Source organism: Phyllobates terribilis, unplaced genomic scaffold (assembly GCF_046119375.1).
Source record: "Phyllobates terribilis strain yellow unplaced genomic scaffold, ASM4611937v1 Scaffold_14__1_contigs__length_39327217, whole genome shotgun sequence".
NCBI classification, from domain to species: domain Eukaryota; kingdom Metazoa; phylum Chordata; class Amphibia; order Anura; family Dendrobatidae; genus Phyllobates; species Phyllobates terribilis.
In genome coordinates, this window is record NW_027362774.1 from 19,636,511 (window position 1) to 19,664,105 (window position 27,595).

Consider the following 27,595-nt stretch of genomic DNA (forward strand, 5'->3'; position numbering starts at 1 on the left):
GTCTGGACAATCCTTTGTCCTGCGCTGATACATTGTAACAAACGAGTCAGCACTGGAGAGAGATTATTGCGTAATGTTACACAATACTCATGTCGCTCTTAAAGGGGCCACACACAGCTCTTCTGCTTGATGTGGCCGGTACATGTGGTTGCTCTTCGGGCTGAGGTCGGGTTATTTTACGTGAGCAGACGTTACCGCCGGCAGACATTATATTCTACGTTCTTGATTTCTAAAGGAAAATGTTTGGGGGAAAATGACTTTTTTGTGTCAGCAGTAACGGGTCGGATGTCGCAGGAGAAGCTGCACTTTTCTTGCAGCCTTTACATCTTCTCGATGTGTCACCGCTTATCTCACCTTTTCCTCTGTCACTAATTGATTAACTTCAGAAGATGAGTGTGCGGCGCGCAGCAGGTTAATGAATATTTCATCCGAACGCGTTAAAGTATTAACTCCTTGGATGATGGGCCTTGTGATTATCGGAGGGGTGCGAACCCGAGGCGTGTGCGGGGGAGGTGAGAAGCGGCGACGTGAATGGTGAAAGTCGTGTCACCCAGAAATAAAAGGTCCATGAAGATTCCTGGAATACGGCGTCCGATATTCTGGAAATTCCACTTATCCAGCAATAAACGGCTTTATAATATCCTGCAAAAAACGGGACAAAGTAGACTGAGCGGAGATCCAACATGAAGCCCCCGTGACGGCGGATCTGTATCCTGCACGGTAAGTTTTATATACTGCGGGTTGTGGAGGTGCTCAGTAACTGCCTCTGGTGGGCACACGTGGCGGCTTGATCTGCGCTTTGTTCCATGTACACATTGTGCTTTTATTTTACCAGATATCAGTATATGGTTGACTTCTTGTGTTAATAATGAATTCGCACCAACATGTAAATCAGTGCGGTTTTCAAATTGATACTGAAACCAGTCTATATATATAATCGTCTTATCCCGTCTGTCTGTCTGTCTGTCCTGGAAATCCCGCGTCACTCATTGGTCCGGCAGCGGCCAATCAACAACGCGGGATTTCAGAAAAAAGATGGCGGCCATTAGCGGCTCATCTGCGGGACGGAGATGCAGCCGGGAGATGACCGGCGCGAGGTGCTCATCTCCCGGCCGGTAGCAGCAGAAAGACCCCGACCGCCGGCGCCGCTGACTTCCATGCGGAAGGGAGGACCGGGGAGCGGCGCTGCGGGTCGGGATACTTCTGCTGCGAGCGGCCGCTCATCTCCCGGCTTCTCGCAGCGGAAGTATCCGCACAGGCAGCGGCGCTCCCCGGTCCTCACCAATACGATTCCGCTCTCCGGTCCTCACCAATACGATTCGCTGATTGGTCGCGGCTGGAGAGCGCGACCAATCAGTGATTTGGGCGCCACATTTAAATAGCGGCCACGACCAATCACCGATCTTGGCGCCACATTTAAACACTGCTGTGCTGATTGGTCGCGGGCAGTGTCCACGACCAATCAGCGATCTTGGAGCCACATTTAAACACTGCTGTGCTGATTGGTCGCGGACGCTGCCCGCGACCAATCTTCGATCTTGCCGACACAATTAAACCCCGCTCTGCTGATTGGTCGCGGTTGCCGGCCGCAACTAATCAGCATTGTTGGCGCCAAATGTAAACACAGCTCTGCTGATTGCGCCCGGTCGGCCGCATACATATTCTAGAATACCCGATGCGTTAGAATCGGGCCACCATCTAGTTCTATTATAAATAGTTGTGCGATTTCATTATAGTGCAGTCAATAACAATCAGATCGGTTGTAGCTGCAAGTCTGCTTCAGTGTGTGACTCAAAGACCATCCAGGAAGTGCAGACCGTTAAGGGTTAAGTATAAGACTGTGTGCCCACTATGCGCTTTTTCGCAGCGGCAATTCCGCTGCAGAAACGCTTAAACGCTTGGTAGAAGGTCTGCCATGGTCCCCAATGATAATCCGCATGTGCTGTGCACTTGCTGCGGAAATTTCCGCTGCGGATTATCATTGCGGAAAAAAACGCAGCACTACCAATTATTTTGCGTAATCGCAGCGTTTTCGCCGCCATTGACTTGCATTGAATCGCTTAATATCCTATCACTACATGTGCACATGCGGATATTAAGTGATTCAATGTGCGGAGGATACCCGGGTCTGGAGAAGAGGAGACTCTCCTCAAGACCCGGGTACCATAGAAACTGTAAAAAAAAGAATAAAATAAAAAATATACATTATACTCCCCTTCTGATGGCCCCCGGTGTCCTCAGCGATGCGTCCTGGCTCCCCGGCAGCTCGCGATGGTCTAAAAGGACCTTCCATGATGTCATTTAGTCATGTGACGGGTCACGCGACCGCTGACTTCGGCGGTCGCGTGACCTGTCACATGACTAAATGACGTCATGGAAGGTCCTTTTACACAACCGCGAGCTGCCGGGGAGCCAGGACGCATCGCTGAGGACACCGGGAAGACCGGGGGCCATCGGAAGGTAAGTATATGTTTTGTTTTTTTTTCTTTTTTACCATTTTTATTCTTTTTTTTTTTTTTAACTAAGTTGGTCATACTATATATGCCGGTTGCATGGATTTATATAGTGTGACCAAGTTGTCAAGCACTTTCCAAGTGATGCTAAAATCACAACCCGCATGCAAAATAGCATGATCAAAATGCTTCACTTACCCTGGCAGGAAAAACGCATGTAAAATCCGCATGCCAGGGAGATGCAGAAACGCTCAGGAAAAAAACTGAGCATTTCTGCACCGTGGGCACATAGCCTAAGATGCCCCCACCACAACCTGCAGTGGCTGCAGGTAGGGGGTCTGTTTATTTGGGTTTTCAGACCCCTCCATGCTGCACATGTTATCTTATATCACCACCTGGTGGTCAGCTTTGGAATTACAGACCTGGCTCTGCCTTACTGTTATATAATCTGACATCAGAGTGATCCTGTATACTGTGACCCAGATTACTGCAGATTACACACCGAGCTCAGTATATAACGCACAGATCAGAATATACAGTCATGGCCAAAAATGTTAGCACCCTTGAAATTGTTCCAAAAAATGAAGTATTAATCCCAGAAAATTATTGCAGTTACACACGTTTATTTCCTTTTCGTGTGTGCTGGAACAACTAAAAAAAAAAAAAACACAGAGAAAAAAAAAGGCAAATTGAACTTAATTTCTCTCAAAACCCCAAAAATGTCCAGCACAAAATTGATGGAACCTTTCAAAAATTGTTTCCAGCATGTGATGCTTGTTCACACTCACCTGTGGCAAGTAACAGGTGTAGACAATATGAAAAAAAACTCCTGAAACCAGATTAAAAGGGGAGAAGTTGCCTCAGTCTTTGCATTGTGTGTCTGTGTGTGCCACACTAAGCACGGAGAACAGAAAGAGGAGAAGAGAACTGTCTGAGGACTTGTAACCTTGAGGTTATTGATATTGTTCAACAATTTTGGTTCTCAAGTCCATCTCCAGAGATCTTGATGTTCATTTGTCCACGATGCGCAACATAATGAAGAAGTTTACACCCCATGGGACTGTAGCTAATCTCCCTGGACGTGGACAGCAGAGAAAAATTGATGAAAGGTTGTAACGCAGGATAGTCCGGATGGTGGATAAGCCCCAATCAAGGTCCAAAGAAATTCAAGCTGTCCTGCAGGCTCAGGGAGCATCCGTGTCAGCACGAACTATCCGTCCACATGAGAATGAAATCAAACGCTATGGTAGGAGACCCAGGAGGATCCCACTGCTGACACAGAGACATAAAATAGCTAGACTTCAGTTTGCCAAAATGTATGTGAGTAAGCCAAAATCCTTCTGGGAAAGCGTCTTGTGGACAGATGAGATTGTGGTAAAGCACATCATTCTACTGTTTACGGAAAACAGAATGAGGTCTACAAAGAAGAGAACACAGTACCCACAGTCAGATATGGTGGAGGGTCACAGATGTTTTGGGGTTGTTTTGCTGCCTCTGGCACTGGGGGCCATGACTGTGTACAAGGCATCATGAAATCTGAAGATTACGAAAGGACTTTGGGTGGCAATGTAGTGCCCAGTGTCAGAAAGCTGGGTGTGTCTTCTAGGTCATGGGTCTTCCAGAACAATGACCCCAAAGATACTTCAAGAAGCCCATAGAAATGGATGGAAACAAAGCACTGGAGAGATCTGAAGTGGCAGCAATGAGTCCGGATCTAAATCCCATTGATCACCTGTGGAGAGATCTTAAAATTACTGTTGGGAGAAGACATCTTCACATATGAGACCTGGAGCAGATTGTAAGAAGAGTCCAAGATCCCAGCTGAGGAGTAAGAAGCTGATGGTTATAGGAAGCGACTGATTGCAGGTATTTATTACAAAGGGTGCAACCAAATATTAAGGAGAGGAAACAATTGTGTCCGGCCCATTTCTGGGGTTTTATGTGAAATTATGTCCAATTTGCCTTCTTTTTTCCCTCTGTATTTTTTTGTGGTGTTCCAATACCCAAAGGAACTAAACCTGTGTACAACAAAACATGTGGAATTGTGAGAATTGTCTGGGAGAAATACTTCATTTTCTGGAACAATTACAAGGTGCCAACACTTTTGGCCAGGACTGTAATGTGCCCTGTGTGTATACACTGCTCAAAAAAATAAAGGGAACACTTATATTCTGTTGTTTAACTCCAAGTAAATCAAACTTCTGTGAAATCAAACTGTCCACTTAGGAAGCAACACTGATTGACAATCAATTTCACATGCTGTTATGCAAATGGAATAGACAATAGATGGAAATTATTGGCAATTCTCAAGACCCCCTCAATAAAGGAGTGGTCCTGCAGGTGGGGAGCACAGACCACATCTCAATACCAATGCTTTCTGGCTGATGTTTTGGTCACTTTTGAATGTTGGTTGTGCTTTCACACTCGTGGTAGCATGAGGCGGACTCTACAACCCACAGAAGTTGTTGAGGTAGTGCAGCTCATCCAGGATGGCACATCAATGCGAGCTGTGGCAAGAAGGTTTGCTGTGTCTGTCAGCGTAGTGTCCAGAGCATGGAGTAGATACCAGGAGACGTGGAGGGGGCCGTAGGAGGGCAACAACCCAGCAGCAGGACCGCTACCTCCTCCTTTGTGCAAGGAGGAACAGGAGGAGCACTGCCGGAGCCCTGAAAAATGACCTGCAGCAGGCCACAAATGTGCATGTGTCTGCACAAACGGTAAGAAACCGACTCCGTGAGGGTGGTATGAGGGCCCAACGTCCACAGATGGGGGTTGTGCTCACAGCCCAACACCGTGCAGGACGCTTGGCATTTGCCACAGAACACCAGGATTGGCAAAGTCGCCACTGGCGCCCTGTGCTCTTAACAGATGAAAGCAGGTTCACACTGAGCACATGTGACAGACGTGACAGAGTCTGGAGATGCCGTGGAGAGCGATCTGCAGCCTGCAACATCCTTCAGCATGACCGGCTTGGCAGTGGGTCAGGAATGGTGTGGGGTGGCATTTCTTTGGAGGGCCGCACAGCCCTCCATGTGCTCGCCAGAGGTAGCCTGACTGGCATTAGGTACGGAGATGAGATCCTCCGACCCCTTGTGAGACCATATGCTGGTGCGGTTGGCCCTGGGTTCCTCCTAATGCAGGACAATGCCAGACCTCATGTGGCTGGAGTGTGGCAGCAGTTCCTGCAAGATGAAGGCATTGAAGCTATGGACTGGCCGCCCGTTCCCCAGACATGAATCCGATAGAGCACATCTGTGACATCATGTCTCGCTCCATCCACCAACGTCACGTTGCACCACAGACTGTCCAGGAGTTGGCGGATGCTTTAGTCCAGGTCTGGGAGGAGATCCCACAGGAGACCATCCGCAACCTCATCAGGAGCATGCCCAGGCGTTGTAGGGAGGTCATACAGGCACGTGGAGGCCACATACCATACTCAGCCTCATCAGGGGCATGCCCAGGCGTTGTAGGGAGGTCATACAGGTAGGTGGAGGCCACACACAATACTCAGCCTCATCAGGGGCATGCCCAGGCGTTGTAGGGAGGTCATACAGGTACGTGGAGGCCACACACAATACTCAGCCTCATCAGGAGCATGCCCAGGCGTTGTAGGGAGGTCATACAGGCACGTGGAGGCCACACACAATACTCAGCCTCATCAGGAGCATGCCCAGGCATTGTATGGGGGTCATACAGGCACGTGGAGGCCACACACAATACTCAGCCTCAGCAGGAGCATGCCCAGGTGTTGTAGGGAGGTCATACAGGCACGTGGAGGCCACACACCATACTCAGCCTCATCAGGGGCATGCCCAGGCGTTGTAGGGAGGTCATACAGGTACGTGGAGGCCACACACAATACTCAGCCTCATCAGGGGCATGCCCAGGCGTTGTAGGGAGGTCATACAGGCACGTGGAGGCCACACACAATACTCAGCCTCATCAGGAGCATGCCCAGGCGTTGTAGGGAGGTCATACAGGTACGTGGAGGCCACACACAATACTCAGCCTCATCAGGAGCATGCCCAGGCGTTGTAGGGAGGTCATACAGGCACGTGGAGGCCACACAATACTCAGCCTCATCAGGAGCATGCCCAGGCGTTGTAGGGAGGTCATACAGGCACGTGGAGGCCACACACAATACTCAGCCTCATCAGGAGCATGCCCAGGCGTTGTAGGGGGGTCATACAGGCACGTGGAGGCCATACACCATACTCAGCCTCATCAGGGGCATGCCCAGGCGTTATAGGGGGGTCATACAGGCACGTGGAGGCCAAACACAATACTCAGCCTCATCAGGGGCATGCCCAGGCGTTATAGGGAGGTCATACAGGCACGTGGAGGCCACACCCAATACTCAGCCTCAGCAGGAGCATGCCCAGGCGTTGTAGGGGGGTCATACAGGCACGTGGAGGCCACACACCATACTCAGCCTCATCAGGGGCATGCCCAGGCGTTATAGGGGGGTCATACAGGCACGTGGAGGCCACACACAATACTCAGCCTCATCAGGAGCATGCCCAGGCGTTGTAGGGAGGTCATACAGGCACGTGGAGGCCACACAAAATACTCAGCCTCAGCAGGAGCGTGCCCAAGCATTGTAGGGAGGTCATACAGGCACGTGGAGGCCACACAAAATACTCAGCCTCAGCAGGAGCGTGCCCAGGCGTTGTAGGGAGGTCATACAGGCACGTGGAGGCCACACACAATACTGAGCCTCATCATGAGCACGCCCAGGCGTTGTAGGGAGGTCATACAGGCACGTGGAGGCCACACACAATACTCAGCCTCATCAGGAGCATGCCCAGGCGTTGTAGGGAGGTCATACAGGCACGTGGAGGCCACACACAATACTCAGCCTCATCAGGAGCATGCCCAGGCGTTGTAGGGAGGTCATACAGGCACGTGGAGGCCACACACAATACTCAGCCTCATCAGGAGCATGCCCAGGCGTTGTAGGGAGGTCATACAGGCACGTGGAGGCCACACACAATACTCAGCCTCATCAGGAGCATGCCCAGGCGATGTAGGGAGGTCATACAGGCACGTGGAGGCCACACACAATACTCGGCCTCATCAGGAGCATGCCCAGGCGTTGTAGGGAGGTCATACAGACACGTGGAGGCCACACACAATACTCGGCCTCATCAGGGGCATGCCCAGGCGTTGTAGGGAGGTCATACAGACACGTGGAGGCCACACACAATACTCGGCCTCATCAGGGGCATGCCCAGGCGTTGTAGGGAGGTCATACAGGCACGTGGAGGTCACACACAATACTCGGCCTCATCAGGAGCATGCCCAGGCGTTGTAGGGAGGTCATACAAGCACGTAGAGGCCACACACAATACTCAGCCTCATCAGGAGCATGCCCAGGCGTTGTACGGGGGTCATACAGGCACGTGGAGGCCACACACAATACTCAGCCTCATCAGGAGCATGCCCAGGCGTTGTAGGGAGGTCATACAGGCACGTGGAGGTCACACACAATACTCAGCCTCATCAGGAGCATGCCCAGGCGTTGTACGGGGGTCATACAGGCACGTGGAGGCCAGACACAATACTCGGCCTCATCAGGGGCATGCCCAGGCGTTGTTGGGGGGTCATACAGGCACGTGGAGGCCACACACAATACTCAGCCTCATCAGGAGCATGCCCAGGCGTTGTAGGGAGGTCATACAGGCACGTGGAGGCCACACACAATACTCAGCCTCATCAGGAGCATGCCCAGGCGTTGTAGGGAGGTCATACAGGCACGTGGAGGCCACACACAATACTCAGCCTCATCAGGAGCATGCCCAGGCATTAGAGGGAGGTCATACAGGCACGTGGAGGCCACAAACAATACTCAGCCTCATCAGGAGCATGCCCAGGCGTTGTAGGGAGGTCATACAGACACGTGGAGTCCACACACAATACTCGGCCTCATCAGGGGCATGCCCAGGCGTTGTAGGGAGGTCATACAGGCACGTGGAGGTCACACACAATACTCAGCCTCATCAGCAGCATTCCCAGGCGTTGTAGGGGGGTCATACAGGCACGTGGAGGCCACACACAATACTCGGCCTCATCAGGAGCATGCCCAGGCGTTGTAGGGAGGTCATACAGGCACGTGGAGGCCACACACAATACTCGGCCTCATCAGGAGCAAGCCCAGGCGTTGTAGGGGGGTCATACAGGCACGTGGAGGCCACACACAATACTCAGCCTCATCAGGAGCAAGCCCAGGCGTTGTAGGGGGGTCATACAGGCTCGTGGAGGCCACACACAATACTCAGCCTCATCAGGAGCATGCCCAGGCGTTGTAGGGAGGTCATACAGGCACGTGGAGGCCACACACAATACTCAGCCTCATCAGGAGCATGCCCAGGCGTTGTAGGGAGGTCATACAGGCACGTGGAGGCCACACACAATACTCAGCCTCATCAGGAGCATGCCCAGGCATTGTAGGGAGGTCATACAGGCACGTGGAGGCCACACACAATACTCAGCCTCATCAGGAGCATGCCCAGGCGTTGTAGGGAGGTCATACAGGCACGTGGAGGCCACACACCATACTCAGCCTCATCAGGGGCATGCCCAGGCGTTATAGGGGGGTCATACAGGCACGTGGAGGCCACACACAATACTCAGCCTCATCAGGAGCATGCCCAGGCGTTGTAGGGAGGTCATACAGGCACGTGGAGGCCACACACAATACTCAGCCTCATCAGGAGCATGCCCAGGCGTTGTAGGGAGGTCATACAGGCACGTGGAGGCCACACACAATACTCAGCCTCATCAGGAGCATGCCCAGGCGTTATAGGGAGGTCAAACAGGCACGTGGAGGCCACACACAATACTCAGCCTCATCAGGAGCATGCCCAGGCGTTGTAGGGAGGTCATACAGGCACGTGGAGGCCACACACAATACTCAGCCTCATCAGGAGCATGCCCAGGCGTTGTAGGGAGGTCATACAGGCACGTGGAGGCCACACACCATACTCAGCCTCATCAGGGGCATGCCCAGGCGTTGTAGGGGGGTCATACAGGCACGTGGAGGCCACACACAATACTCAGCCTCATCAGGAGCATGCCCAGGCGTTGTAGGGAGGTCATACAGGCACGTGGAGGCCACACACAATACTTAGCCTCATCAGGAGCATGCCCAGGCGTTGTAGGGAGGTCATACAGGCACGTGGAGGCCACACACAATACTCAGCCTCATCAGGAGCATGCCCAGGCGTTGTAGGGAGGTCATACAGGCACGTGGAGGCCACACACAATACTCAGCCTCATCAGGAGCATGCCCAGGCGTTATAGGGAGGTCATACAGGCACGTGGAGGCCACACACAATACTCAGCCTCATCAGGAGCATGCCCAGGCGTTGTAGGGAGGTCATACAGGCACTTGGAGGCCACACACAATACTCAGCCTCATCAGGAGCATGCCCAGGCGTTGTAGGGAGGTCATACAGGCACGTGGAGGCCACACACCATACTCAGCCTCATCAGGAGCATGCCCAGGCGTTGTAGGGAGGTCATACAGACACGTGGAGACCACACACAATACTGAGCCTCATCAGGAGCATGTCCAGGCGTTGTAGGGAGGTCATACAGGCACGTGGAGGCCACACACAATACTGAGCCTCATCAGGAGCATGCCAAGGCGTTGTAGGGAGGTCATACAGGCACGTGGAGGCCACACACAATACTCAGCCTCATCAGGAGCATGCCCAGGCGTTGTAGGGAGGTCATACAGGCACGTGGAGGCCACACACACTACTCAGCCTCATCAGGAGCATGCCCAGGCGTTGTAGGGAGGTCATACAGGCACGTGGAGGCCACACACAATACTCAGCCTCATCAGGAGCATGCCCAGGCGTTGTAGGGAGGTCATACAGGCACGTGGAGGCCACACACAATACTCAGCCTCATCAGGAGCATGCCGAGGCGTTGTAGGGAGGTCATACAGGCACGTGGAGGCCACACACAATACTCAGCCTCATCAGGAGCATGCCGAGGCGTTGTAGGGAGGTCATACAGACACGTGGAGGCCACATACAATACTGAGCCTCATCAGGAGCATGCCCAGGCGTTGTAGGGAGGTCATACAGGCACGTGGAGGCCACACACAATACTCAGCCTCAGCAGGAGCATGCCCAGGCGTTGTAGGGAGGTCATACAGGCACGTGGAGGCCACACACAATACTCAGCCTCATCAGGAGCATGCCCAGGCGTTATAGGGGGGTCATACAGGCACGTGGAGGCCACACACAATACTCAGCCTCATCAGGAGCATGCCCAGGCGTTGTAGGGAGGTCATACAGGCACGTGGAGGCCACACACAATACTCAGCCTCATCAGGAGCATGCCCAGGCGTTATAGGGAGGTCATACAGGCACGTGGAGGCCACACATAATACTCAGCCTCATCAGGAGCATGCCCAGGCGTTGTAGGGAGGTCATACAGGCACGTGGAGGCCACACACAATACTCAGCCTCATCAGGAGCATGTCCAGGCGTTGTAGGGAGGTCATACAGGCACGTGGAGGCCACACACAATACTGAGCCTCATCAGGAGCATGCCAAGGCGTTGTAGGGAGGTCATACAGGCACGTGGAGGCCACACACAATACTCAGCCTCATCAGGGGCATGCCCAGGCGTTGTAGGGAGGTCATACAGGCACGTGGAGGCCACACACAAAACTCAGCCTCATCAGGAGCATGCCCAGGCGTTGTAGGGAGGTCATACAGGCACGTGGAGGCCACACACAATACTCAGGGTCATCAGGAGCATGCCCAGGCGTTGTAGGGAGGTCATACAGGCACGTGGAGGCCACACACAATACTCAGCCTCATCAGGAGCATGCCCAGGCGTTGTAAGGAGGTCATACAGGCACGTGGAGGCCACACACAATACTCAGCCTCATCAGGAGCATGCCCAGGCGTTGTAGGGAGGTCATACAGGCACGTGGAGGCCAAATACAATACTCAGCCTCATCAGGAGCATGCCCAGGCGTTGTAGGGAGGTCATACAGGCACGTGGAGGCCACACACAATACTCAGCCTCATCAGGAGCATGCCCAGGCGTTGTAGGGAGGTCATACAGACACGTGGAGGCCACACACAATACTCAGCCTCAGCAGGAGCATGCCCAGGAGTTGTAGGGAGGTCATACAGGCACGTGGAGGCCACACACAATACTCAGCCTCATCAGGAGCATGTCCAGGCGTTGTAGGGAGGTCATACAGGCACGTGGAGGCCACACACAATACTCAGCCTCATCAGGAGCATGCCCAGGCGTTGTAGGGAGGTCATACAGGCACGTGGAGGCCACACACAATACTCGGCCTCATCAGGAGCATGTCCGGGCGTTGTAGGGAGGTCATACAGGCACGTGGAGGCCTCACACAATACTCGGCCTCATCAAGGGCATGCCCAGGCGTTGTAGGGAGGTCATACAGGCACGTGGAGGCCACACACAATACTCAGCCTCATCAGGAGCATGCCCAGGCGTTGTATGGAGGTCATACAGGCACGTGGAGGCCACACACAAAACTCAGCCTCATCAGGAGCATGCCCAGGCGTTGTAGGGAGGTCATACAGGCACGTGGAGGCCACACACCATACTCAGCCTCATCAGGGGCATGCCCAGGCGTTATAGGGGGGTCATACAGGCACGTGGAGGCCACACACAATACTCAGCCTCATCAGGAGCATGCCCAGGCGTTGTAGGGAGGTCATACAGGCACGTGGAGGCCACACACAATACTCAGCCTCATCAGGAGCATGCCCAGGAATTATAGAAAGGTCATACAGGCACGTGGAGGCCACACACAATACTCAGCCTCATCAGGAGCATGCCCAGGCATTGTAGGGAGGTCATACAGGCACGTGGAGGCCACACACAATACTCAGCCTCATCAGGAGCATGCCCAGGCGTTATAGAAAGGTCATACAGGCATGTGGAGGCCACACACAATACTCAGCCTCATCAGGAGCATGCCCAGGCGTTGTAGGGAGGTCATACAGGCACGTGGAGGCCACACACAATACTCAGCCTCATCAGGAGCATGCCCAGGCGTTGTAGGGAGGTCATACAGGCACGTGGAGGCCACACACCATACTCAGCCTCATCAGGGGCATGCCCAGGCGTTGTAGGGGGGTCAAACAGGCACGTGGAGGCCACACACAATACTCAGCCTCATCAGGAGCATGCCCAGGCGTTGTAGGGAGGTCATACAGGCACGTGGAGGCCACACACAATACTTAGCCTCATCAGGAGCATGCCCAGGCGTTGTAGGGAGGTCATACAGGCACGTGGAGGCCACACACAATACTCAGCCTCATCAGGAGCATGCCCAGGCGTTGTAGGGAGGTCATACAGGCACGTGGAGGCCACACACAATACTCAGCCTCATCAGGAGCATGCCCAGGCGTTATAGGGAGGTCATACAGGCACGTGGAGGCCACACACAATACTCAGCCTCATCAGGAGCATGCCCAGGCGTTGTAGGGAGGTCATACAGGCACGTGGAGGCCACACACCATACTCAGCCTCATCAGGAGCATGCCCAGGCATTGTAGGGAGGTCATACAGACACGTGGAGGCCACACACAATACTCAGCCTCATCAGGAGCATGCCCAGGCGTTGTAGGGAGGTCATACAGGCACGTGGAGGCCACACACCATACTCAGCCTCATCAGGAGCATGCCCAGGCATTGTAGGGAGGTCATACAGACACGTGGAGGCCACACACAATACTGAGCCTCATCAGGAGCATGTCCAGGCGTTGTAGGGAGGTCATACAGGCACGTGGAGGCCACACACAATACTGAGCCTCATCAGGAGCATGACAAGGCGTTGTAGGGAGGTCATACAGGCACGTGGAGGCCACACACAATACTCAGCCTCATCAGGGGCATGCCCAGGCGTTGTAGGGAGGTCATACAGGCACGTGGAGGCCACACACAATACTCAGCCTCATCAGGAGCATGCCCAGGCGTTGTAGGGAGGTCATACAGGCACGTGGAGGCCACACACACTACTCAGCCTCATCAGGAGCATGCCCAGGCGTTGTAGGGAGGTCATAAAGGCACGTGGAGGCCACACACAATACTCAGCCTCATCAGGAGCATGCCGAGGCGTTGTAGGGAGGTCATACAGGCACGTGGAGGCCACATACAATACTCAGCCTCAGCAGGAGCATGCCCAGGCATTGTAGGGAGGTCATACAGGCACGTGGAGGCCACACACAATACTCAGCCTCATCAGGAGCATGCCCAGGCGTTGTAGGGAGGTCATACAGGCACGTGGAGGCCACACACAATACTCAGCCTCATCAGGAGCATGCCCAGGCGTTGTAGGGAGGTCATACAGGCACGTGGAGGCCACACACAATACTCTGCCTCATCAGGAGCATGCCCAGGCGTTGTAGGGAGGTCATACAGGCACGTGGAGGCCACACACCATACTCAGCCTCATCAGGGGCATGCCCAGGCGTTGTAGGGAGGTCATACAGGCACGTGGAGGCCACACACAATACTCAGCCTCATCAGGAGCATGCCCAGGCGTTATAGGGGGGTCATACAGGCACGTGGAGGCCACACACAATACTCAGCCTCATCAGGAGCATGCCCAGGCGTTGTAGGGAGGTCATACAGGCACGTGGAGGCCACACACAATACTCAGCCTCATCAGGAGCATGCCCAGGCGTTGTAGGGAGGTCATACAGGCACGTGGAGGCCACACACCATACTCAGCCTCATCAGGGGCATGCCCAGGCGTTATAGGGGGGTCATACAGGCACGTGGAGGCCACACACAATACTCAGCCTCATCAGGAGCATGCCCAGGCGTTGTAGGGAGGTCATACAGGCACGTGGAGGCCACACACAATACTCAGCCTCATCAGGAGCATGCCCAGGCGTTATAGGGAGGTCATACAGGCACGTGGAGGCCACACATAATACTCAGCCTCATCAGGAGCATGCCCAGGCGTTGTAGGGAGGTCATACAGGCACGTGGAGGCCACACACAATACTCAGCCTCATCAGGAGCATGCCCAGGCGTTGTAGGGAGGTCAAACAGGCACGTGGAGGCCACAAACAATACTCAGCCTCATCAGGAGCATGTCCAGGCGTTGTAGGGAGGTCATACAGGCACGTGGAGGCCACACACAATACTGAGCCTCATCAGGAGCATGCCAAGGCGTTGTAGGGAGGTCATACAGGCACGTGGAGGCCACACACAATACTCAGCCTCATCAGGAGCATGCCCAGGCGTTGTAGGGAGGTCATACAGGCACGTGGAGGCCACACACAATACTCAGCCTCATCAGGAGCATGCCCAGGAGTTGTAGGGAGGTCATAAAGGCACGTGGAGGCCACACACAATACTCAGCCTCATCAGGAGCATGCCCAGGCGTTGTAGGGAGGTCATACAGGCACGTGGAGGCCACACACAATACTCAGCCTCATCAGGAGCATGCCCAGGCGTTGTAGGGAGGTCATACAGGCACGTGGAGGCCACATACAATACTCAGCCTCATCAGGAGCATGCCCAGGCGTTGTAGGGAGGTCATACAGGCACGTGGAGGCCACACACAATACTCAGCCTCAGCAGGAGCATGCCCAGGCGTTGTAGGGAGGTCATACAGGCACGTGGAGGCCACACACAATAATCAGCCTCATCAGGAGCATGTCCAGGCGTTGTAGGGAGGTCATACAGGCACGTGGAGGCCACACACAATACTCAGCCTCATCAGGAGCATGCCCAGGCGTTGTAGGGAGGTCATACAGGCACGTGGAGGCCACACACAATACTCAGCCTCATCAGGAGCATGCCCAGGTGTTTTAGGGAGGTCATACATGCACGTGGAGGCCACACACAATACTGAGCCTCATCAGGAGCATGCCCAGGCGTTGTAGGGAGGTCATACAGGCAAGTGGAGGCCACACACAATACTGAGCCTCATCAGGAGCATGCCCAGGCGTTGTAGGGAGGTCATACAGGCACGTGGAGGCCACACACAATACTCAGCCTCATCAGGAGCATGCCCAGGCGTTGTAGGGAGGTCATACAGGCACGTGGAGGCCACACACAATACTCAGCCTCATCAGGAGCATGCCCAGGCGTTGTAGGGAGGTCATACAGGCACGTGGAGGCCACACACAATACTCAGCCTCAGCAGGAGCATGCCCAGGCATTGTAGGGAGGTCATACAGGCACGTGGTGGCCACACACAATACTCAGCCTCATCAGGAGCATGTCCAGGCGTTGTAGGGAGGTCATACAGACACGTGGAGGCCACACACAATACTGAGCCTCATCAGGAGCATGTCCAGGCGTTGTAGGGAGGTCATACAGGCACGTGGAGGCCACACACAATACTCAGCCTCATCAGGAGCATGTCCAGGCGTTGTAGGGAGGTCATACAGGCACGTGGAGGCCACACACAATACTCAGCCTCATCAGGAGCATGCCCAGGCGTTGTAGGGAGGTCATACAGACACGTGGAGGCCACACACAATACTCAGCCTCAGCAGGAGCATGCCCAGGCGTTGTAGGGAGGTCATACAGGCACGTGGAGGCCACACACAATACTCAGCCTCATCAGGAGCATGTCCAGGCGTTGTAGGGAGGTCATACAGGCACGTGGAGGCCACACACAATACTCGGCCTCATCAGGAGCATGCCCAGGCGTTGTAGGGAGGTCATACAGGCACGTGGAGGCCACACACAATACTCGGCCTCATCAGGAGCATGTCCGGGCGTTGTAGGGAGGTCATACAGGCACGTGGAGTCCTCACACAATACTCGGCCTCATCAAGGGCATGCCCAGGCATTGTAGGGAGGTCATACAGGCACGTGGAGGCCACACACAATACTCAGCCTCATCAGGAGCATGCCCAGGCGTTGTAGGGAGGTCATACAGGCACGTGGAGGCCACACACAATACTCAGCCTCATCAGGAGCATGCCCAGGCGTTGTAGGGAGGTCATACAGGCACGTGGAGGCCACACACAATACTCAGCCTCATCAGGAGCATGCCCAGGCGTTGTAGGGAGGTCATACAGGCACGTGGAGGCCACACACAATACTCAGCCTCATCAGGAGCATGCCCAGGCGTTGTAGGGAGGTCATACAGGCACGTGGAGGCCACACACAATACTCAGCCTCATCAGGAGCATGCCCAGGCGTTGTAGGGAGGTCATACAGGCACGTGGAGGCCACACACAATACTCAGCCTCATCAGGAGCATGCCCAGGCGTTGTAGTGAGGACATACAGGCACGTGGAGGCCACACACAATACTCAGCCTCATCAGGAGCATGCCCAGGCATTATAGAAAGGTCATACAGGCACGTGGAGGCCACACACAATACTCAGCCTCATCAGGAGCATGCCCAGGCATTGTAGGGAGGTCATACAGGCACGTGGAGGCCACACACAATACTCAGCCTCATCAGGAGCATGCCCAGGCGTTATAGAAAGGTCATACAGGCACGTGGAGGCCACACACAATACTCAGCCTCATCAGGAGCATGCCCAGGTGTTGTAGGGAGGTCATACAGGCACGTGGAGGCCACACACAATACTCAGCCTCATCAGGAGCATGCCCAGGCGTTGTAGGGAGGTCATACAGGCACGTGGAGGCCACACACCATACTCAGCCTCATCAGGGGCATGCCCAGGCGTTGTAGGGGGGTCAAACAGGCACGTGGAGGCCACACACAATACTCAGCCTCATCAGGAGCATGCCCAGGCGTTGTAGGGAGGTCATACAGGCACGTGGAGGCCACACACAATACTCAGCCTCATCAGGAGCATGCCCAGGCGTTGTAGGGAGGTCATACAGGCACGTGGAGGCCACACACAATACTCAGCCTCATCAGGAGCATGCCCAGGCGTTGTAGGGAGGTCATACAGGCACGTGGAGGCCACACACAATACTCAGCCTCATCAGGAGCATGCCCAGGCGTTGTAGGGAGGTCATACAGGCACGTGGAGGCCACACACCATACTCAGCCTCATCAGGAGCATGCCCAGGCATTGTAGGGAGGTCATACAGACACGTGGAGGCCACACACAATACTGAGCCTCATCAGGAGCATGTCCAGGCGTTGTAGGGAGGTCATACAGGCACGTGGAGGCCACACACAATACTGAGCCTCATCAGGAGCATGACAAGGCGTTGTAGGGAGGTCATACAGGCACGTGGAGGCCACACACAATACTCAGCCTCATCAGGGGCATGCCCAGGCGTTGTAGGGAGGTCATACAGGCACGTGGAGGCCACACACACTACTCAGCCTCATCAGGAGCATGCCCAGGCGTTGTAGGGAGGTCATAAAGGCACGTGGAGGCCACACACAATACTCAGCCTCATCAGGAGCATGCCGAGGCGTTGTAGGGAGGTCATACAGGCACGTGGAGGCCACATACAATACTCAGCCTCAGCAGGAGCATGCTCAGGCATTGTAGGGAGGTCATACAGGCACGTGGAGGCCACACACAATACTCAGCCTCATCAGGAGCATGCCCAGGCGTTGTAGGGAGGTCATACAGGCACGTGGAGGCCACACACAATACTCAGCCTCATCAGGAGCATGCCCAGGCGTTGTAGGGAGGTCATACAGGCACGTGGAGGCCACACACACTACTCAGCCTCATCAGGAGCATGCCCAGGCGTTGTAGGGAGGTCATAAAGGCACGTGGAGGCCACACACAATACTCAGCCTCATCAGGAGCATGCCGAGGCGTTGTAGGGAGGTCATACAGGCACGTGGAGGCCACATACAATACTCAGCCTCAGCAGGAGCATGCTCAGGCATTGTAGGGAGGTCATACAGGCACGTGGAGGCCACACACAATACTCAGCCTCATCAGGGGCATGCCCAGGCGTTGTAGGGAGGTCATACAGGCACGTGGAGGCCACACACAATACTCAGCCTCATCAGGAGCATGCCCAGGCGTTGTAGGGAGGTCATACAGGCACGTGGAGGCCACACACAATACTCTGCCTCATCAGGAGCATGCCCAGGCGTTGTAGGGAGGTCATACAGGCACGTGGAGGCCACACACCATACTCAGCCTCATCAGGGGCATGCCCAGGCGTTGTAGGGAGGTCATACAGGCACGTGGAGGCCACACACAATACTCAGCCTCATCAGGAGCATGCCCAGGCGTTATAGGGGGGTCATACAGGCACGTGGAGGCCACACACAATACTCAGCCTCATCAGGAGCATGCCCAGGCGTTGTAGGGAGGTCATACAGGCACGTGGAGGCCACACACAATACTCAGCCTCATCAGGAGCATGCCCAGGCGTTGTAGGGAGGTCATACAGGCACGTGGAGGCCACACACCATACTCAGCCTCATCAGGGGCATGCCCAGGCGTTATAGGGGGGTCATACAGGCACGTGGAGGCCACACACAATACTCAGCCTCATCAGGAGCATGCCCAGGCGTTGTAGGGAGGTCATACAGGCACGTGGAGGCCACACACAATACTCAGCCTCATCAGGAGCATGCCCAGGCGTTATAGGGAGGTCATACAGGCACGTGGAGGCCACACACAATACTCAGCCTCATCAGGAGCATGCCCAGGCGTTGTAGGGAGGTCAAACAGGCACGTGGAGGCCACAAACAATACTCAGCCTCATCAGGAGCATGTCCAGGCGTTGTAGGGAGGTCATACAGGCACGTGGAGGCCACACACAATACTGAGCCTCATCAGGAGCATGCCAAGGCGTTGTAGGGAGGTCATACAGGCACGTGGAGGCCACACACAATACTCAGCCTCATCAGGGGCATGCCCAGGCGTTGTAGGGAGGTCATACAGGCACGTGGAGGCCACACACAATACTCAGCCTCATCAGGAGCATGCCCAGGCGTTGTAGGGAGGTCATACAGGCACGTGGAGGCCACACACAATACTCAGCCTCATCAGGAGCATGCCCAGGAGTTGTAGGGAGGTCATAAAGGCACGTGGAGGCCACACACAATACTCAGCCTCATCAGGAGCATGCCCAGGCGTTGTAGGGAGGTCATACAGGCACGTGGAGGCCACACACAATACTCAGCCTCATCAGGAGCATGCCCAGGCGTTGTAGGGAGGTCATACAGGCACGTGGAGGCCACATACAATACTCAGCCTCATCAGGAGCATGCCCAGGCGTTGTAGGGAGGTCATACAGGCACGTGGAGGCCACACACAATACTCAGCCTCAGCAGGAGCATGCCCAGGCGTTGTAGGGAGGTCATACAGGCACGTGGAGGCCACACACAATACTCAGCCTCATCAGGAGCATGTCCAGGCGTTGTAGGGAGGTCATACAGGCACGTGGAGGCCACACACAATACTCAGCCTCATCAGGAGCATGCCCAGGCGTTGTAGGGAGGTCATACAGGCACGTGGAGGCCACACACAATACTCAGCCTCATCAGGAGCATGCCCAGGTGTTTTAGGGAGGTCATACATGCACGTGGAGGCCACACACAATACTGAGCCTCATCAGGAGCATGCCCAGGCGTTGTAGGGAGGTCATACAGGCAAGTGGAGGCCACACACAATACTGAGCCTCATCAGGAGCATGCCCAGGCGTTGTAGGGAGGTCATACAGGCACGTGGAGGCCACACACAATACTCAGCCTCATCAGGAGCATGCCCAGGCGTTGTAGGGAGGTCATACAGGCACGTGGAGGCCACACACAATACTCAGCCTCATCAGGAGCATGCCCAGGCGTTGTAGGGAGGTCATACAGGCACGTGGAGGCCACACACAATACTCAGCCTCAGCAGGAGCATGCCCAGGCATTGTAGGGAGGTCATACAGGCACGTGGTGGCCACACACAATACTCAGCCTCATCAGGAGCATGTCCAGGCGTTGTAGGGAGGTCATACAGACACGTGGAGGCCACACACAATACTGAGCCTCATCAGGAGCATGTCCAGGCGTTGTAGGGAGGTCATACAGGCACGTGGAGGCCACACACAATACTCAGCCTCATCAGGAGCATGTCCAGGCGTTGTAGGGAGGTCATACAGGCACGTGGAGGCCACACACAATACTCAGCCTCATCAGGAGCATGCCCAGGCGTTGTAGGGAGGTCATACAGACACGTGGAGGCCACACACAATACTCAGCCTCAGCAGGAGCATGCCCAGGCGTTGTAGGGAGGTCATACAGGCACGTGGAGGCCACACACAATACTCAGCCTCATCAGGAGCATGTCCAGGCGTTGTAGGGAGGTCATACAGGCACGTGGAGGCCACACACAATACTCGGCCTCATCAGGAGCATGCCCAGGCGTTGTAGGGAGGTCATACAGGCACGTGGAGGCCACACACAATACTCGGCCTCATCAGGAGCATGTCCGGGCGTTGTAGGGAGGTCATACAGGCACGTGGAGGCCTCACACAATACTCGGCCTCATCAAGGGCATGCCCAGGCGTTGTAGGGAGGTCATACAGGCACGTGGAGGCCACACACAATACTCAGCCTCATCAGGAGCATGCCCAGGCGTTGTAGGGAGGTCATACAGGCACGTGGAGGCCACACACAATACTCAGCCTCATCAGGAGCATGCCCAGGCGTTGTAGGGAGGTCATACAGGCACGTGGAGGCCACACACAATACTCAGCCTCATCAGGAGCATGCCCAGGCGTTGTAGGGAGGTCATACAGGCACGTGGAGGCCACACACAATACTCAGCCTCATCAGGAGCATGCCCAGGCGTTGTAGGGAGGTCATACAGGCACGTGGAGGCCACACACAATACTCAGCCTCATCAGGAGCATGCCCAGGCGTTGTAGGGAGGTCATACAGGCACGTGGAGGCCACACACAATACTCAGCCTCATCAGGAGCATGCCCAGGCGTTGTAGTGAGGACAAACAGGCACGTGGAGGCCACACACAATACTCAGCCTCATCAGGAGCATGCCCAGGCGTTGTAGGGAGGTCATACAGGCACGTGGAGGCCACACACAATACTCAGCCTCATCAGGAGCATGCCCAGGCGTTGTAGGGAGGTCATACAGGCACGTGGAGGCCACACACAATACTCAGCCTCATCAGGAGCATGCCCGGGCGTTGTAGGGAGGTAATACAGGCACGTGGAGGCCACACACAATACTCAGCCTCATCAGGAGCATGCCCGGGCATTGTAGGGAGGTCATGCAGGCACGTGGAGGCAACACACAATACTCAGCCTCATCAGGAGCATGCCCGGGCGTTGTAGGGAGGTCATGCAGGCACGTGGAGGCCACACACAATACTCAGCCTCATCAGGAGCATGCCCAGGTGTTGTAGGGAGGTCATACAGGCACGTGGAGGCCACACACAATACTCAGCCTCATCAGGGGCATGCCCAGGCGTTGTAGGGAGGTCATACATGCACGTGGAGGCCACACACAATACTCAGCCTCATCAGGAGCATGCCCAGGCGTTGTAGGGAGGTCATACAGGCACGTGGAGGCCACACACAATACTCAGCCTCATCAGGAGCATGCCCAGGCGTTGTAGGGAGGTCATACAGGCACGTGGAGATCACACACAATACTCAGCCTCATCAGGAGCATGTCCAGGCGTTGTAGGGAAGTCATACAGGTACGTGGAGGCCACACACAATACTCAGCCTCATCAGGAGCATGTCCAGGCGTTGTAGGGAAGTCATACAGGCACGTGGAGGCCACACACAATACTCGGCCTCATCAGGAGCATGCCCAGGCGTTGTAGGGAGGTCATACAGGCACGTGGAGGCCACACACAATACTCGGCCTCATCAGGAGCATGTCCGGGCGTTGTAGGGAGGTCATACAGGCACGTGGAGGCCTCACACAATACTCGGCCTCATCAAGGGCATGCCCAGGCGTTGTAGGGAGGTCATACAGGCACGTGGAGGCCACACACAATACTCAGCCTCATCAGGAGCATGCCCAGGCGTTGTAGGGAGGTCATACAGGCACGTGGAGGCCACACACAATACTCAGCCTCATCAGGAGCATGCCCAGGCGTTGTAGGGAGGTCATACAGGCACGTGGAGGCCACACACAATACTCAGCCTCATCAGGAGCATGCCCAGGCGTTGTAGGGAGGTCATACAGGCACGTGGAGGCCACACACAATACTCAGCCTCATCAGGAGCATGCCCAGGCGTTGTAGGGAGGTCATACAGGCACGTGGAGGCCACACACAATACTCAGCCTCATCAGGAGCATGCCCAGGCGTTGTAGGGAGGTCATACAGGCACGTGGAGGCCACACACAATACTCAGCCTCATCAGGAGCATGCCCAGGCGTTGTAGGGAGGTCATACAGGCACATGGAGGCCACACACAATACTCAGCCTCATCAGGAGCATGCCCGGGCGTTGTAGGGAGGTAATACAGGCACGTGGAGGCCACACACAATACTCAGCCTCATCAGGAGCATGCCCGGGCATTGTAGGGAGGTCATGCAGGCACGTGGAGGCAACACACAATACTCAGCCTCATCAGGAGCATGCCCGGGCGTTGTAGGGAGGTCATGCAGGCACGTGGAGGCCACACACAATACTCAGCCTCATCAGGAGCATGCCCAGGTGTTGTAGGGAGGTCATACAGGCACGTGGAGGCCACACACAATACTCAGCCTCATCAGGAGCATGCCCAGGCGTTGTAGGGGGGTCATACAGGCACGTGGAGGCCACACACAATACTCAGCCTCATCAGGAGCATGCCCAGGCGTTGTAGGGGGGTCATACAGGCACGTGGAGGCCACACACAATACTCAGCCTCATCAGGAGCATGCCCAGGCGTTGTAGGGAGGTCATACAGGCACGTGGAGGCCACACACAATACTCAGCCTCATCAGGAGCATGCCCAGGCGTTGTAGGGAGGTCATACAGGCACGTGGAGGCCACACACCATACTCAGCCTCATCAGGGGCATGCCCAGGCGTTGTAGGGAGGTCATACATGCACGTGGAGGCCACACACAATACTCAGCCTCATCAGGAGCATGCCCAGGCGTTGTAGGGAGGTCATACAGGCACGTGGAGGCCACACACAATACTCAGCCTCATCAGGAGCATGTCCAGGCGTTGTAGGGAGGTCATACAGGCACGTGGAGGCCACACACAATACTCAGCCTCATCAGGAGCATGCCCAGGCGTTGTAGGGAGGTCATACAGGCACGTGGAGGCCACACACAATACTCAGCCTCATTTTGACTCGTTTTAAGGACATTACATCACAGTTGGATCGGCCTGTAGTGGGTTTTTCCACTTTAATTTTGGGGGTGACTCCACATCCAGGCCTCCATTAGTTAATAAATGTGATTTCCGTTGATGATTTTTGTGTGATTTTGTTGTCAGCACATTCAGCTTCTACAGAACAAAGTATTCAATGAGAAGATTTCATTCATTCAGATCTAGGAGGGGGGATTTCAGGGGTCCCTTTATTTTTTGAGCAGTGTGTATAACGCCTCCTGTCTGTGTATAATAACGCGCCCTGTATCTTCCTCTCCCACTGTCGCACTACAACCCTCAGCATGGGCAGCTGTTGTCGTCGTCGCTGTGTGGCAGTGCAGTCACGTGACGTGCTGGTTCCCGCCCTCTCCTCTGACCTATAGGCGCGGCGCTTGTGGCCGGGTGGCGGTTGCTATGGTCACGGCGTTGTTGTCTCCGCGCCTTAGTCTCCGCCATGTCTCCCACGGTCCCGGCCGCTCCGCTGCTTCTGCTCCTCGGCTTCTCCCGGTTCTGTCTCCCGCAGTCCACGTCCGTCCCCTTCATCCAGCCCGGAGACTGCGGCGGCGGCGGCCGGTTCTACAGCGCGGCCCGGCTCTCCTGCGGCGTCTGCGGCTCCGGACTGCGGGCACCGGACGGTGAGTGACACCGGGGCTCCTGTGCTGGGGAACTACAAGCATCAGACCGGCACCCTGTGCGGTGCACGGAGCAGGACTACAAGGCCCAGCAGGCGCGGTGCGGTCACCTCAGTGCGGCTCCTCCTATCTCAGGCTGTGTTCACACTGCGCTTTCTCTTTCTCTGCGGTATTTGTGGTCGGCTGCTGAGAATAATGTAGAGCGCCGTGTGAACACGGCCGCTGTGTCTGCTGTGCCATTAGTGGTGATGGGGTTGGTAGGACCCGGGGTCGCCAGATGCTGCAGGGTCCACACAGTGCAGAGCATCGCAGCCACCTGTGCCTCCAATTACAGGAGCCCCAGTGGGCCGACAACAGGACCCTCCGTCCATCAGTCACTAGTTACCAGTAAGGGGCCGAGATCAGAGTCCTCTCCAGTCCTGCAGGACGCCGAGCGTCAGCTCCATCACCGCTGGGGAGAAGAGCGTCACAGGGTCAGAATTAACAAACTCTGCAAGGAAGAGTCCGGCCTCTGCAAGGACAACAGAGTCCAGCAGAGAAGTCACATGCAACACACAGAGGGCAACCAGTATACAGAGTAATGGCCCACATAGCCCTCCATACAGTATAATGGGCCCCACATAGTCCTCCATACAGTATAATGGGCCCACATAGCCCTCCATACAGTATAATGGGCCCACATAGCCCTCCATACAGTATAATGGGCCCACATAGTCCTCCATACAGTATAATGGCCCACATAGTCCTCCATACAGTATAATGGGCCCCACATAGTCCTCCATACAGTATAATGGGCCCCACATAGTCCTCCATACAGTATAATGGGCCCACATAGTCCTCCATACAGTATAATGGCCCACATAGTCCTCCATACAGTATAATGGCCCACATAGCCCTCCATACAGTATAATGGGCCCCACATAGCCCTCCATACAGTATAATGGCCCCACATAGTCCTCCATACAGTATAATGGCCCACATAGCCCTCCATACAGTATAATGGGCCCCACATAGCCCTCCATACAGTATAATGGGCTCCACATAGTCCTCCATACAGTATAATGGGCTCCACATAGTCCTCCATACAGAATAATGGGCCCCACATAGTCCTCCATACAGTATAATGGCCCCACACAGTCCTCCATACAGTATAATGGGCCCCACATAGTCCTCCATACAGAATAATGGGCCCACATAGTCCTCCATACAGAATAATGGGCCCCACATAGTCCTCCATACAGTATAATGGGGCCCCACATAGTCCTCCATACATTATTATGGCCTCACATAGTCCTCCATACAGTATAATGGGCCCCACATAGTCCTCCATACAGAATAATGGCCTCACATAGTCCTCCATACAGAATAATGGCCTCACATAGTCCTCCATACAGTATAATGGCCCCACATAGTCCTCCATACAGTATAATGGGGCCCCACATAGTCCTTCCTACAGAAAAATGGCCCCACATAGTCCTCCATACAGAAAAATGGCCCCACATAGTCCTCCATATAGAAAAATGGCCCCACATAGTCCTCCATACAGTATAATGGGGCCCCACATAGTCCTCCATACAGTATAATAGGGCCCCACATAGTCCTCCATACAGAAAAATGGGCCCCACATAGTCCTCCATACAGAAAAATGGGCCCCCATAGTCCTCCATACAGAATAATGGGCCCACATAGTCCTCCATACAGTATAATGGCCCCACATAGTCCTCCATACAGTATAATGGGCCCACATAGTCCTCCATACAGTATAATGGGCCCACATAGTCCTCCATACAGTATAATGGGCCCACATAGTCCTCCATACAGTATAATGGGGCCCCACATAGTCCTCCATACAGTATAATGGCCCCACATAGTCCTCCATACAGTATAATGAGCCCCACATAGTCCTCCATACAGAATAATGAGCCCCACATAGTCCTCCATACAGTATACTGGCCCCACATAGTCCTCCATACAGAATAATGAGCCCCACATAGTCCTCCATACAGAATAATGAGCCCCACATAGTCCTCCATACAGTATACTGGCCCCACATAGTCCTCCATACAGTATAATGGCCCCACATAGTCCTCCATACAGTATAATGGCCCCACATAGTCCTCCATACAGTATAATGGGCCCACATAGTCCTCCATACAGTATAATGGGCCCACATAGTCCTCCATACAGAATAATGGCCCCACATAGTCCTCCATACAGAATAATGGCCCCACATAGTCCTCCATACAGAATAATGGCCCCACATAGTCCTCCATACAGTATAATGGGCCCACATAGTCCTCCATACAGTATAATGGGCCCACATAGTCCTCCATACAGTATAATGGCCCCCGCATAGTCCTCCATACAGAATAATGGGCCTCGCATAGTCCTCCATACAGAATAATGGGCCTCGCATAGTCCTCCATACAGTATAATGGGCCAAACATAGTCCTCCATACAGTATAATGGGCCCCACATAGTCCTCCATACAGTATAATGGGCCCCACATAGTCCTCCATACAGAATAATGGGCCCACATAGTCCTCCATACAGTATAATGGGCCCACATAGTCCTCCATACAGTATAATGGGCCCACATAGTCCTCCATACAGTATAATGGCCCCCGCATAGTCCTCCATACAGAATAATGGGCCTCGCATAGTCCTCCATACAGAATAATGGGCCTCGCATAGTCCTCCATACAGTATAATGGGCCCCACATAGTCCTCCATACAGAATAATGGGCCCACATAGTCCTCCATTCAGTATAATGGGCCTCGCATAGTAGAATCATAGAATGGTAGAGTTGGAAGGGACCTCCTGGGTCATCTGGTCCAACCCCCTGCTCAAAGCAGGATTCACTAGATCATCTCAGACAGATGTCTGTCCAGCCTCTGTTTGAAGACGTCCATTGAAGGGGAACTCACCACCTCTCGTGGCCGCCTGTTCCACTCATTTATCACCCTAACTGTCAAAAAGTTTTTTCTAATATCTAATCTGTGTCTCCTCCCATTTAGTTTCATCCCATTGCTTCTAGTCTTTCCTTGTGCAAATGAGAATAAAGATGATCCTTCTACAATGTGACAGCCCTTGACATATTTGTAGACAGCTATTAAGTCTCCTCTCAGTCTTCTTTTTTGCAAGCTAAACATTCCCAAATCCTGCAACCGTTCCTCATAGGACATGGTTTGCAGACCAGTCACCATTCTGGTCGCTCTTCTCTGAACTTGCTCCAGTTTGTCTATGTCTTTTTTAAAATGTGGTGCCCAAAACTGTACACAGTATTCCAGAT

At 54.4% G+C, this 27,595-nt stretch overlaps 1 protein-coding gene across 1 annotated transcript in view; it reads left to right on the plus strand.

Moving 5' to 3' along the window:
* The first annotated feature begins 24,041 nt into the window (after window positions 1-24,041).
* Window positions 24,042-27,595, plus strand: part of LOC141175798 (meckelin-like) — a 35,992-nt gene continuing 32,438 nt past the window's right edge. The window contains exon 1 of the mRNA XM_073659734.1: window positions 24,042-24,305. Coding sequence (XP_073515835.1) covers window positions 24,125-24,305 — 181 coding nt within the window. The 5' untranslated portion in view covers window positions 24,042-24,124. The remainder of the gene's footprint in view (window positions 24,306-27,595) is intronic.